The sequence below is a fragment of the Heterodontus francisci genome, chromosome 30 (genome assembly GCF_036365525.1).
Source record: "Heterodontus francisci isolate sHetFra1 chromosome 30, sHetFra1.hap1, whole genome shotgun sequence".
Taxonomy (NCBI): Eukaryota; Metazoa; Chordata; class Chondrichthyes; order Heterodontiformes; family Heterodontidae; genus Heterodontus; species Heterodontus francisci.
In genome coordinates this window covers 22642208-22655842 of record NC_090400.1, presented here as the reverse complement: position 1 = coordinate 22655842, position 13635 = coordinate 22642208, and the positions used below count along the sequence as shown (strand labels likewise).

Below are 13635 nucleotides of genomic sequence, written 5' to 3'. Positions count from 1 at the left end.
GCAGCGCCTGCAGTGGCTATAAAGGCCAATTCTAGAGTGACAGACTCTTCCACAGGCACTGCAGATAAAATAGGTTGTAAGGGCTGTTACACAGTTGGCTCTCTCCTTACACTTCTGTATCTTTTCCTGCCAACTGCTAGGTCTATTCAACTCGTCTCTCTTCAGCCCTGCCTTTATAGCTGTCTGCTAGCTCTGGCGATTGCTGGCAACTGACTCCCACGGCTTGTGGTCAATGTCGCAGGACTTCGTGTCGCGTTTGCAGACGTCTTTAAAGTGGAGACATAGACGGCTGGTGGGTCTGATACCAGTGATGAGCCCGCTGTACAATGTGTCCTTGGGGATCCAGCCATCTTCCATGCGGCTCACATGGCCAATCCATCTCAAGCGTCACTGGCTCAGTAGGGCGTATATGCTGAGGATGTTGGCTGCCTCGAGGACTTCTGCGTTGGAGATACGGACCTGCCACCTGATGCCGAGGATTCTCTGGAGACAGCGAAGATGGAATGCGTTGAGACGTCGCTCTTGGCTGACATACATTGTCCAAGCTCTTGCTGCCATAGGCGTGAAACACTCGGACTTTTGTGTTCCGTGTCAGTGCGCCATTTTCCCACACCTTCTTGGCCAGTCTGGACATAGCAGCAGACGCCTTTCCCATGCACTTGTTGATTTCTGCATCGAGAGACAGGTTACTGGTAATAGTTGAGCCTAGGTAGGTGAACTCTTGAACCAATTCCAGAGCGTGGTTGCCGATATTGATGGATGGAGCATTTCTGACGTCATGTCCCATGATGTTTGTTTTCTTGAGGCTGATGGTTAGGCCAAATTTGTTGCAGGCAGCCGCAATCCTGTTGATGAGTCTCTGCAGACACTCTTCCATGTGGGATGTTAATGCAGCATCGTCAGCAAAGAGGAGTTCCCTGATGAGCACTTTCAGTACTTTAAGAGACTTTCCGCTCTAAGACGGGCAAGGTTGAACAACCTGCCATCTGATCTTGTGTGGAGGAAAATTCCTTCTTCTGGAGACTTAAACGCATGTGAGAGCAGCAGTGAGAAGAGGATCCCAGTGTAGGTGCGAGAACAGCCCTGTTTCACGCCACTCAGAATAGGAAAGGGGTTTGATGAGGCACCGCTATGCTGAATTGTGCCTTTCATATTGTCATGGAATGAGGTAATGATACTTAATAGTTTTGGTGGACATCCGATCTTTGCTAGTAGTCTGAAGAGAACACGTCTGCTGACGTGGTTAAAGGCTTTGGCGAGATCTATGAAGGCAACGTAGAGGGGCATCCGTTGGTCAAGGCATTTCTCCTGTTGCTAGTGACGGGAGAACAGCATGTCAATGGTGGATCTCTTTGCTCAAAAGCTGCACTGTGCCTCAGGGTAGACACGCTCAGCCAGCTTCTGGAGTCTGTTTAAAACGACTCGAGTGAAGTCTTTCCCCACTATGCTGAGCAGGGAGATTCCATGGTAGTTGTTGCAGTCACCGCAGTCACCCTTGTTCTTATCCTTCTTCTTCTTTGACCTCCTTGTCTCAAAAGACAATGGGTAAGCGCCTAGAGGTGGTCAGTGGTTTGTGAAGCAGCGCCTGGAGTGGCTATAAAAGCCAATTCCAGAGTGACAGACTCTTCCACAGGCACTGCTGCTAAGTCTCTTCAACTTGCCACTCTTTAGCCCTGCCTTGCCTTTGTTCTTATAGAGGGTGATGATATTGGCATTGCACATGTCCTTTGGTACGACTCCCTCAACCCATCACAGGCAAAGCAGTTCTATTCTATGATAATGTAACAATTCTATGAAAAATTGTATCATTTCTCCAGTTCTGTTGCTTTATTTACTCACGCATTTTATTATCATGGGTAAATTTGTGGTTTATAATTTGCTTCTAATCATATTTGCTGGAATACTGTTACTTTGGAGTAAGGGAGATAATCAGGGCTACAAGAATGAAATCCTTTTCGACCAAGCATTCCAACCCCCTCCTAAACTCAACTTCTCTGGATTAGTTTCCAGTTGCCTTTTTTTTGTGACGTTCCCTTAAACATTTCTTTATGCGAAAACTGTTTTATGAATACAAAAGCTGGTCTGACTCCATTCACAAAAACGTGGGGCTTTAGTGCAATATTTAAATAACCTTGCAGGAAGGTCGTAATGACGTCGACCATGCACGTGCCAGGTCTGCGTCAGGGGGACGCACGGCGCAAGCGCAGAGTCGGGCTCGCGAATCGGAACCGCGCTTGTCGGGAAAGCGGATAAAGTTTTTTTTGGAACAAAATCGCGAATGAAAAGATGTCGGGCCGGTCGGTGAGAGCGGAGACGCGCAGCCGAGCCAAAGATGACATCAAAAAGGTTATGGCAGCTATCGAGAAGGTCCGAAAATGGTGAGCAGCTCTCTGGTAAATACTTTTATTCAGGGGAGAGACGGCGCACGGGCGGGAGCAACGGAATCTGACAGCGGAAATGACGTTTGGGATGTTTGATTGACATTTTATCCAGTCAATCAGGAACGCCGCTGGATTTCGGTTCCTGTGGTAACCGCGTCTCAAGACTGACTAATGCATTAGGGAGGCGGGACTTCCGGTTGCCTAACCGGAGCGGGGCGGGCAATGATAGTTTGATTTATTTGCTGAGTCCCAGACTGAAACCAAATTCTGATCTTTCCCCAAAGAGTAACAGACTACAGTAAAGAGCCCTAGCCTCTCCTGGGATGAAGAGGCGGGAGGCCTAGCTTCCCCTACAACTAATTAGCTGAAGAACTCCCACTTGACATGTTTCCCAGTCTCCTTCAGATGATGAGAGACAGCCTGTATATTTCTACATTACATTTCTGCACTAGCAACTGAAGAGTAGAAGATTGTCTGTTACAACTGAGACCATTAAATGCTCACGGGAAAGTGTGTGTTCGTTATATCAGTGTTGCATTTCGTTGGGATGTTGGGCATGCTCCCTAAGGTTCACAGTTAATTTCCATTAGTCTGTAACTGTAATACTATGGTGTGTTACTGGACGAGACGGGTTTCGGGAAATTTTACCGAAAATAGAATGATCCTAATCTCTAAACCGCCTTCATGTTCTCATCTGCTGTTTTGAAGTTTTTTTTTCAAATCCCTCACAGCACAGTGGCGCAGTGGTTAGCACCGCAGCCTCACAGCTCCAGGGACCCAGGTTCGATTCCGGGTACTGCCTGTGTGGAGTTTGCAAGTTCTCCCGGTGTCTGCGTGGATTTTCTCCGGGTGCTCCGGTTTCCTCCCACAAGCCAAAAGACTTGCAGGTTGATAGGTAAATTGGCCATTATAAATTGTCACTAGTATAGGTAGCTGGTAGGGAAATATTGGAACAGGTGGGTATGTTTGGTAGGAATATGGGATTAGTGTGGGATTAGTATAAATGGGTGGTTGATGTTCGGCACAGACTCGGTGGGTCGAAGGGCCTGTTTCAGTGCTGTATCTCTAATCTAAAAAAAATATAATCTTTTCCAAACCATTTGAAATAAGTGACTCGCTGTTGTAATGTGCTTTCATTTATCCTGTATCAGGAATCCGGGTCACCTGTCTTGCAGCATGCAAGTCTGTTTCAATCTGTGTTTATAGGTATCTGCTCTTACAATGGCTCCCACTCCTGTTGCAGCCAAGCCTCCTGACTTACAATGCCCCAGATATGATACTGGAGGATTCGGGAGGTATTTGCTGTTGGCAGCTGTCTGTGGAATGATAAAGCAAATCTCAATTTCTGGGCTGGTATGGTAGGGTAATACAGTATAAATTCAAACTCTTGTCTTCCTGTAAGTGATTTTTTTTTGTTGTGATGGTCAAGAGTGAGTGTGCCCATTCACAATGTCAGTACTGTAATTTCAAGAAAGTAGGAAGGCGTATGGAATTTTCATATTAATGCTTGGTGGCACAGAACTTGAATATTGCTGGAAAAAAAGAGACATGCTGTCGAAGCTTTTTGTCTTGCACTCATCAGGATAGATGCAAGAATGCCAAATTTCTAAACGAGCAACAACTTATACTGCATGAGAAAAGGATGTTGATTGGTTGACAAGTCGACTGGTCGAGGCGTTGCCATGGAGAATGCACCAGGGAAATATTGTCCCGCGTATGGTTGTTTAATTCAAAAAAAGTGCATTGACTGGACATGTTCCTTTTGCCTGCAGAGAACAGGTCCCTGTATATGAATATATGTAGCTTCTGGCAAGTGTAAGCGAGCCACATTGCGAGCCCGACTGATGATCTTAAATTGGTTGTTAGTGTAATTCTTAGCACACTCGGGATTATTCAGCACGTGCTGTCCAATTGTGGAATCAGAACTAACATTCGACATTGCATTCTGAGCTTTGCATGCATGCAATGGGGCTCACTTACGCTTGCTAGAAGCTATGTATATTTATTTTTAATTTTTTTTGAGATACAGCACTGAAACAGGCCCTTCGGCCCACCGAGTCTGTGCTGACCAACAGCCACCCATTTATACTAACCCTACAGTAATCCCATATTCCCTACCACCTACCTACACTAGGGGCAATTTACAACAACCAATTTACCTATCACCTGCAAGTCTTTGGCAGTGGGAGGAAACCGGAGCACCTGGCGAAAACCCACGCGGTCACAGGGAGAACTTGCAAAGTCCGCACAGGCAGTACCCAGAATTGAACCTGGGTCCCTGGAGTTGCAAGGCTGCGGTGCTAACCACTGCGCCACTGTGCCACCCAAAGCAGGGACCTGTCCTCTGCAGGCAAAAGGAACGTGTCCAGTTTTTGTACCTTTTTTGAATTAAACAAGTTAGGGGCACTAGTTGTTTGGTCGAGGCATTGCCATGGAGAATGTAATCAGAGTTGACTTGCCAACCAATCAGCACCCTTTACTCATGCAGTATAAATTGTTGCTCCCTTTGAAATTTGGCATTTTTGCATATATTCTGATGAATGCATGACGAAAAGCTTCGACAGCATGTCTCTTTTTATCAGCAATACTTTTCATATTCTGTTCACTTGAACTGTGAAGAAAACCAGCAGTGTAGTTGTAGACTTTATCATTTTAGGACTTGATTTGTGCCTGGAGAGAGCATTTTGAGGTAGATAACACTAGGGAGAAGTACTGGTTATTATAGGTTGGTCACTGGTTGTGTTAGGATCAACTTGAGATGATACATTAAGAGCATCACATAATGCTTTTCAAAAAAAGTGCCATGGGAACAGGCATATGGGTCCTTTTTTAATTCTCATCAAAAGGAAGCATCTTTGATAATGCAACACTCAGTACTGCAGTGAACCATTTGACTAGATTACATGGCAGAGTACAAAACTGGAGCTTGGTCCTATGATTTTCTCAATCAGAGGTGAAAGTACTACCACTGAACTAAACAGGTATGAAGTGTGGCTTTCCAGGCCTTGAGCTTGGGTCCCAGGCCCAGTACTGGCTGTGTCTGCCTATGGACCTCAGATTTGCCTGCATTGAAATCCATTAGCCACAGTTTTGCCGATTCACTGAATTCATCAATATATCTGTAATTTTAAGCTTCCATCTACACTGCTTACAATACTGCCTATGTTTGTGTCATCGGCAAATTTGAATATAAGGCTTTCTATCCCATCATCTAAGTCATAGAGTCATGGAAAGATACAGCACTGAAACAGGCTCTTCGGCCCACCGAGTCTGTGCCGACCATCAACCACCCATTTATACTCATCCTACATTAATCCCATGTGCCCTACCACATCCCCACCTTCCCTCAATTCTCCTACCACCTACCTACACTAGGGGCAATTTACAATGGCCAATTTACTTATCAACCTGCAAGTCTTTGGCTGTGGGAGGAAACCGGAGCATCTGGCAGAAACCCACGTGGTCACAGGGAGAACTTGCAAACTCTGCACAGGCAGTACCCAGAACCGAACCCAGGTCGCTGGAGCTGTAAGGCTGCAGTGCTAACCACTGCGTCACTGTGCCGCCCCAAGTCATTAATGAATACAATGTATAGTTTTGGCCTTGCGGGACACCACTAATCTAACATTCACCCTAATTTTTTTTGGAGTTTGCAGGTGATTTATTTAAGTTTTTTTTGTGTGGCTGCACTTGCTAGGTAACAAAGAGGCTGACTTGTGCGTAACTCGCGCAGGGTCTTTCAGGTTGCTGCATGCCCACACATCTTGAGGAACAGGGAATATTGCGCTAGTCGCATCCTGAAATTAGAGTACCTGCCCATTATCTCTACCCTCTGTCACCTGCTGTTCAGCAAATTTCCAAACCAGGTCAACAATTTGCCCTCAATTCCATGAGCTTCAACTTTGCCTAAGAGTCTCTTATGAGGGACTTTATCAAATGATTTCTAAAGTTCCATATAAATAACATGCATATACATTCTCCTGTCCACTACTTTAGCAACCTCTTGGAAAAAAATTCGATCTGATTAGTCAGGCGCTTTACAAATCTGTTTCTGATCAGATGAAAATGTTCAAGGTGTCCAGTCACTCTGTCCTTAATTATAGACTCCAGAAATTTCCTGACAACAGATGTTAGGTTAACTCAGGGTTGTCCAACATATGGCCCGCGGGCCATAATCCGGTCCATCAAAGGTTTCCATTTGGCCCGCCAAGGATGAGAAATTTCCACTGGAAATCCGCCATTGGCTTCTTCCAGACCACCAAAACCATCTGTGACTGACAACAGCTGAAGCTCCTTTACTAACATGGCGGAGACGCCTCACTGCGCATGTCCTTCTTTACGAAGATGGACGCTATTCAGTACCTTATGTTCTGGCTTCTTTACGAAGATGACGGGGCCCGGGCTGAGCTGCATGTCTGCTGGCGCTTCCAGTCTGAACTGCATTCCCAGTGTGGCCTTCCAGGCCTTGAGCTTAGACCCCAGCCACAGCACTGGCTGTGCCTGCCTATGGACCCAGCCTGGGCCCTGGGCTCTTCATATCTGCCACTGTCACAGAGGAGAAGCCATCTGAGGAGGTGGCAGGGCCCAGGCCTCAGGCCTTGGCCTGGGAGCAGGGTGCTAGGTTAACCGGGCCCTGGGAGCAGGGGTGGGGGCTGGTATCACAGAGTGGGGGCGTGGGGTGAGAGAGACAGAGACACACAGAGCGATCAAGATCAGTCCTGACAGATAGACATCTATCCGGAATACTCCGCATCGCTACAAATTTCGAATACCTTTTATCTAGCTGAAATTTGCTTACCAGCAAAAATTATAATCCGGTTCCTCAAGCGAGAAGGTTGGACATCCCTGGGTTAACTGATCTATATTTCCTTGGTTTCCCTCTCTCACCTTTCTTAAATAGGGGAGTGACATATGCAATTTTCCAATCTAAAGGAACAGTTCCTGAATCAAGACAACTTTGAAAGATTATAGTTCAGGCATCTACAATGTTCGCACAGATTTCCTTTAAAACCTAGGATGGAAACCATCTGGTCCTGATGATTTGTCTGTCTTTAGTGCCACTACTTTCTTCATTACTGTTATCTTGCTAATGTTAATTTTGTTGAATCCCTATCCCTGATTCAGTAGTAGTTTCCTTGCGATGTTGCACATGCTGACCTCTTCCTTTACTGTAAATACTGACACAAAGTAATTATTCAGCATGTCTGCCATTTCCTTATTATTATTGATGACATCACTATTATCAGTTTTCAAGGGGCCCACTTTGCTGCTTTTTAAAAAAAATTGTTCATGGGATGTTGGCATCGCTGGCTAGGCCAGCATTTATTGCCCATCCCTAATTGCCCTTGAGAAGGTGGTGGTGCGCTATCTTCTTGAACCACTGCTGGCCATGTGGGCTAGGTACACCTACAATGCTGTTAGGAAGGGGGTTTCAGGATTTTGACCCAGCGACAGTGAACGATCGGCGATACAGTTCCAAGTCAGGATGGTATGTGGCTTGGAGGGGAACTTGCAGGTGGTGGTGTTGCCATGACGGTAGAGGTTGCGAGTTTGGAAGGTGCTGTCGAAGGAGCCTTGGTGAGTTGCTGCAGTGCATCTTGTAGATGGTACACACTGCTGCCACTGTGCGTCGGTGGTGGAGGGAGTGAATGTTTGTGGATGGGGTGCCAATCAAGCGGGCTGCTTTATCCTGGATGGGTCAAGCTTCTTGAGTGTTGTTGGAGCTGCACCCATCCAGGCAAGTGGAGAGTATTCCATCACACTTCTGACTTGTGCATTGTAGATGGTGGACAGGCTTTGGGAAGTCAGGAGGTGAGTGACTCGCTGCAGGATTCCGACCCTCTCACCTGCTCTTGTAGCCACGGTATTTATATGGCTATTCCAGTTCAGTTTCTGGTCAATGATAAGCCCCCAGGATGTTGATTGTAGGGGATTCAGCGATTGTAATGCCACTGAATATCAAGGGGAGATGGTTAGATTCAGTCTTGTTGGAGATAGTCATTGCCTGGCACTTGTGTGGCGCGAATGTTATTTGCCACTTATAAGCCCAAGCCTGGATATTATCCAGGTCTTGCTGCATTTCTGTATGGACTGCTTCAATATCTGAGGAGTTGTGAAAGGTGCTGAACATTGTGCAATCATCAGCGAACATCCCCACCTCTGACCTTATGATTGAATGAAGGTCATTGATGAAGCAGCTGAAGATGGTTGGGCCTAGGACACTACCCTGAGGAACTCCTGCAGTGATGTCCTGGAGCTGAGATGATTGATCTCCAACAACCACACCCATCTTCCTTTATGCTAGGTATGACTCCAACCAACAAAGAGTTTTCCCCTGATTCCCATTGACTCCAGTTTTGCTAGGGCTCCTTGATGCCATACTCTCAGATGCTGCTTTGATGTCAAGGGCAGTCACTCTCACCTCACCTCTTGAGTTCAGCTCTTATGTCTATGTTTGAATCAAGGCTGTAATGAGGTCAGGAGCTGAGTGGCCCTGGTGGAACCTAAACTGAGCGTCACTGAGCAGGTTATTGCTAAGCAAGTGCCGCTTGATAGCTCTGTCAACGACACCTTCCATCACTTTACTAATGATTGAGAGTAGGCCGGGTTGGACCTGTCCTGCTTTTTGCGTACAGGACATACCTAGCCAATTTTCCATATTGCCGGGTAGATGACAGTGTTGCAGCTGTACTGGAACAGCTTGGCTAGGGGTGCGGCAAGTTCTGGAGCACAGGTCTTCAGTACTATTGCCGGAAAATTGTCAGGGCCCATAGCTTTTGCAGTATCAAGTGCCTTCAGTCATTTCTTGATTTCACACGGTGTGAATTGAATTGCCTGAAGACTGACACCTGTGATGCTGGGGACCTCAGGAGGAGGCTGAGATCGATCATCAACTCGACACTTCTGGCTGAAGATTTGTTGCAGATGCTTGAGCCTCACATTTTGCATTGATGTGCTGGGCTCCATCAATGATGGGGATATTTGTGGAGCCACTTCCTTCAGTTAATTGTTTAATTGTCCATCACCATTTACGACTGGATGTGGCAGGACTGCAGAGCTTAGATCTGATCCGTTGGTTATGGGATCGCTTAGCTCAGTCTGTCACATGCTGCTTATGCTGTTTGGCATGCAAGTAGTCCTGGGTTGTAGCTTCACCAGGTTGACACCTCATTTTGAGGTATACCTGGTGCTGCTCCTGGCATGCCCTCCTGCACTCTTCATTGAACCCGTGTTGGTCCCCCGGCTTGATAGTAATGGTAGAGTGGACAATATGCCAGGCCATGAGGTTACAGATTGTGGTTGAGTGCAATTCTGCTGCTGCTGATGGCTCACATCACCTCTTGGATGCGCAGTTTTGCATTGTTAGATCTTTTCGAAATCTATCCCATTTAGCATGGTGGTCATGCCACACAACACGATGTAGGATATCCTCAATGTGAAGACTGGACTTTGTCTCCACAAGGACTGTGCGGTGTTCATTCCTGTCAATACTGTCCTGGACAGATGCATCTGCAACATGCAGATTGGTGAGGACGAGGTCGAGTATATTTTTCCCTCTTATTGGTCCCCTCACCACCTGTCACAGACCCAGTTTAGCAGCTATGTCCTTTAGGACTCGCCCAGCTCGGTCAGTAGTGGTGCTATCGAGCCATTCTAGGTAAAGGACATTGAAGTCCCCCGCCCAGAGTACATTCTGCGCCCTTGCCACCCTCAGTGCTTCCTCCAAGTGCAACATGGAGGTGTACTGATTCATTAGCCGAGGGGGTGGGGGGGGGCGGTAGGTGGTATCAGCAGGAGGTTTCCTTGCCCATGTTTGACCTGATGCCATGAGACTTCATGGGGTCTGGAATCGATGTTGAGGACTCCCAGGGCAACTCCCTCCTGACTGTATACCGCTGTGCTGCCACCTCTGCTCGGTCTGTCCTGCCTAGGGATGGTGATGGTGGTGTCTGGGACATTGCAAGGTATGATTCGGTTGACTGTTGCTTGACTAGTCTGTGGGACAGGTCTCCCACCTTTGGCACAAGCACCCAGATGTTAATAAGCAGGACTTTGGAGGGTCGACAGGGCTGGGTTTGCCGTTGTCGTTTCTGGTGCCTTGGTCGATGCTGGGTGGTCCGTTTGGTTTCATGCCTTATTGACTTCGTAGCGGTTAGATACAACTGAGTGGCTTGCTAGGCCATTTCAGAGGACATTTAAGAGTCAGCCACATTGCTGTGGATCTGGAGTCTGGCCTTGAGGACATTCCGTGCAGACCACTACCTGATGGATTGGTGGTCAAAGGTGTTTTTCTGTACAAACTTTTCCATGAAGGATAGATGGTACGGCACTGTCCAACTGAATGGAGCGTTCTGCGGCAATGTGGCCAGACCCATCCTTTGCAACACCGGGGGACAGATAGAACCTCAGCATCTAGTGACACTTGCTGTTTGCGTACTGGGGTTCTTTGCACAGCTTGATGCAGCTGCACACAAAGGGGCCATCAGGGTGAGGGCAATGTTGAGTACATTTATTCCCCCTTTATCCAGTGTTTTGAACATCGTGTCCCTGCGGACACGGTCCATTTTTGATCTCCAGATAAAGCAGAGGATGGCTCAGGTGACCGCCACAGCACAGGAGTGAGTATGGGCCAGACCTACGCCATGTACAGTGGCAACGTGAGTGCCTCGCACCTGATGACCAGGTTCTTACCCGCAATGGAGAGAGAACGCTGCTCCGACATGCTTAGTTTATATTTTACCATAAAGGCTGGCTCGGGTCTGCAAATGAAACCCGACCTGAGCCCCGACAGAACCACATCCGACCCGGTACGAGTCTTTTAATTTTTTCCCGTGCCCGACCCGACCATCAGTTAACCTAGCTTCCGTTTTTCACTTTGTTGCTTATCTGCACAAGCTTAAGAAAACTGTAACTAAATAATCTTTCAAGTTCAAAAAGTACATTAACATTGGAGCCATGCACCAGAGGTGGTGATAGAGTGTGTCCTACCCGGCCCAAGCCTGAATGCTGGACCCGGAAGAGCGATCTGACCTACCTGACCCTGACACATGTCACGGGTCAGGTAGCCATGCTCTATTTTACCATAGCTGGATGCTCCTTCCAGTTTTTGGCACACGCCCTGGCCCCTCAGAACCATATCTCCAGCACCTTCAGGTAATCTGGCCTGATGGTGAAGGGAACAAAGGATCTGTTGGCCCAGTTCCCAAAGAACATTGCCTCATTCTTGCCGCAATTTTCTTTGGCTCCCGAGGCCAGTTCAAACTGGTTGCAGATTCTCATCAGCCTGCGAACGGACCGTGTTCCGAGCAGAAGACGGCGACGTCGTCCATGTAGAAGAACACCGGCTTGATGTCGGTGGATCTGACTGTGAATGCACAGGACACAAAAAGGAAGTCGATCCTGGAACAGGCAGACCCATCCGCACTTGACCGGGTGTATTTACGCTGTGCTTCGTCTGCAGGATTGCTGAAGATGTTGTGCAGCTTGGCATCTTTTACTGTTTCCATCAGGAATCTGGACGTAATGTCCAGTTTGCTGACGTCACTTCTGGATCATCCAGCTGCATCAATGATGCAGTTGAAGTCACCACCTAGAATGACCGGCCTGGGCGTTGCCAGCAGCAGTGGGAGCTGCTGGAGGACGGTCATCTGCTCGTTGTATTGGACTGGGGTGTACATGTTGATTAACCAGAGTGGAGCATTGTTGTACATTATGTCTGCTACAAGGAGGCGACTGCCCAGCACCTCCTTAACCTTCGCAGCAGAATACCCAGACCAGAAGAACAGAATCATTTCCCCCTGACCAGATCGATGGCCCATGGGACCACCGTCGCGATCATTGTATGTAGGGGCTGAAGTGCGGTATCCCACAGCCCTGCGGAAACAGTAGGTCGGCTTTGACCTTGGCAAAGTAGCCCAAAGTTGAAACACATCGCGTGGTAGATGGAAGCAATCTTATACCTATTTAAAGCTAGATGTTGCTTACCACACCAGGTGTCCTTACTAATCCCGGCCCTTGGTATTTTCCTGCATACCCATAGTGTACACAATGCTGTTGCACATTTGCTGGCTCAGAAAAACTCCCGGTCACTCACGGGGGGTTTGTTCTTCTGGGTGACATTGCAGGGGTCTTGTAGGCAGCATGGTTTGGACTGTCCTCTGCTGGTGGCGTCTTTCCCCTCTGTTCCTCCTCGAGGATGTTTCTGTGCTCGGCCTGCTGGAGCTGGGGTGCGCTGGGCATCTTGCTGGGTTCAGCGCCTTGGGTTTGAGGTGAGCTGTGTCCATCGCTGCTTCCATACCACAGACCTGGGGGGGGCCTTCTCTTCCAGCTCCTTTGCATTCTGCTGCTTCTTTTGCAGGTGCCATCTTTCCGGCCCTTCCTCATCTGATGAGGAGCAGCTGCTGTAGTTTGTCTCAGACGGTAGCCTCCTTTTGCCACTGGTTTGGATGGTGACCTGTTTCTTTTTTGGGACTTCTTCTTTGTGGTTTCCTTTTGACCACTTGCCACTCACCCGGTTGTCCCTCTCTTGCCTCCTCCTCCATTGATTCTGTCTGTTGAAGAGGAATTCTGGGCACGGGTAAGGTGTTGGGGTTGCTTGTTGCAGCTGCCTCCCCTTTCCTCTCCTTCTTAGATGGATTTCCTCGCTGGGGGCAGGGGTTACTGGGTCTCTTTCACAGCACCAGGTGCGTTCACCGTTCCTTCCTCCAGCCTTTCCTTGGACCTAGCTGTCTGTGTATAACTGAGGCAGCATTTGGACAGGTCTTGTAGAGTTGGCCTGTCCCACCACACAGGTTGCAGCACTTTCTCTGCTTATAGTCCTTTGTCTGATGACCTTCCTGCTTGCAGTTCTTGCAGATGACTGTGCTGCAGTTGGCCGCCACACAACCAGATTTGCCACAAGTATGATGAACTCTGGGCTTTTTTTTTCAAAATATACTTTATTCATCAAAACCTGTTCAAAAAAAATTATTACAAACAGTTCAAACAGTTCCAAGTTGACATTCAGAAAGTGCAAAAGAAATCAGTTTCCTTCAATACAGAACGTGAGTTGCCTCACAACCCTTCCATTCCATTTTACATGCAATGTACATTTGCATTACGACAAACTCTGGGTTGCCCCATATAGACCAAGAAGCCTTGACTACTCCCCGATAGCGAAGCTGGAAGGAGGATAGCTGATGCTCGATTGGCGTCCACCTTCAAGGTGACATTGGCCCTGCCGCTTGCTGGTCCAAATCCCAAACGGGTCCTTGAA

General features: G+C 47.8%; 1 protein-coding gene across 4 annotated transcripts in view; it reads left to right on the top strand.

Moving 5' to 3' along the window:
* Window positions 1–2189: 2189 nt before the first annotated feature.
* The window catches only part of LOC137346617 (B-cell CLL/lymphoma 7 protein family member B-like), a 59935-nt gene continuing 48489 nt past the window's right edge, over window positions 2190–13635 (top strand). For all 4 annotated transcript variants that reach the window (XM_068010208.1, XM_068010209.1, XM_068010207.1 and 1 more), the window contains exon 1: window positions 2190–2378. In XM_068010208.1, the coding sequence (XP_067866309.1) occupies window positions 2287–2378 (92 nt within the window). In that variant the 5' untranslated portion in view covers window positions 2190–2286. The remainder of the gene's footprint in view (window positions 2379–13635) is intronic.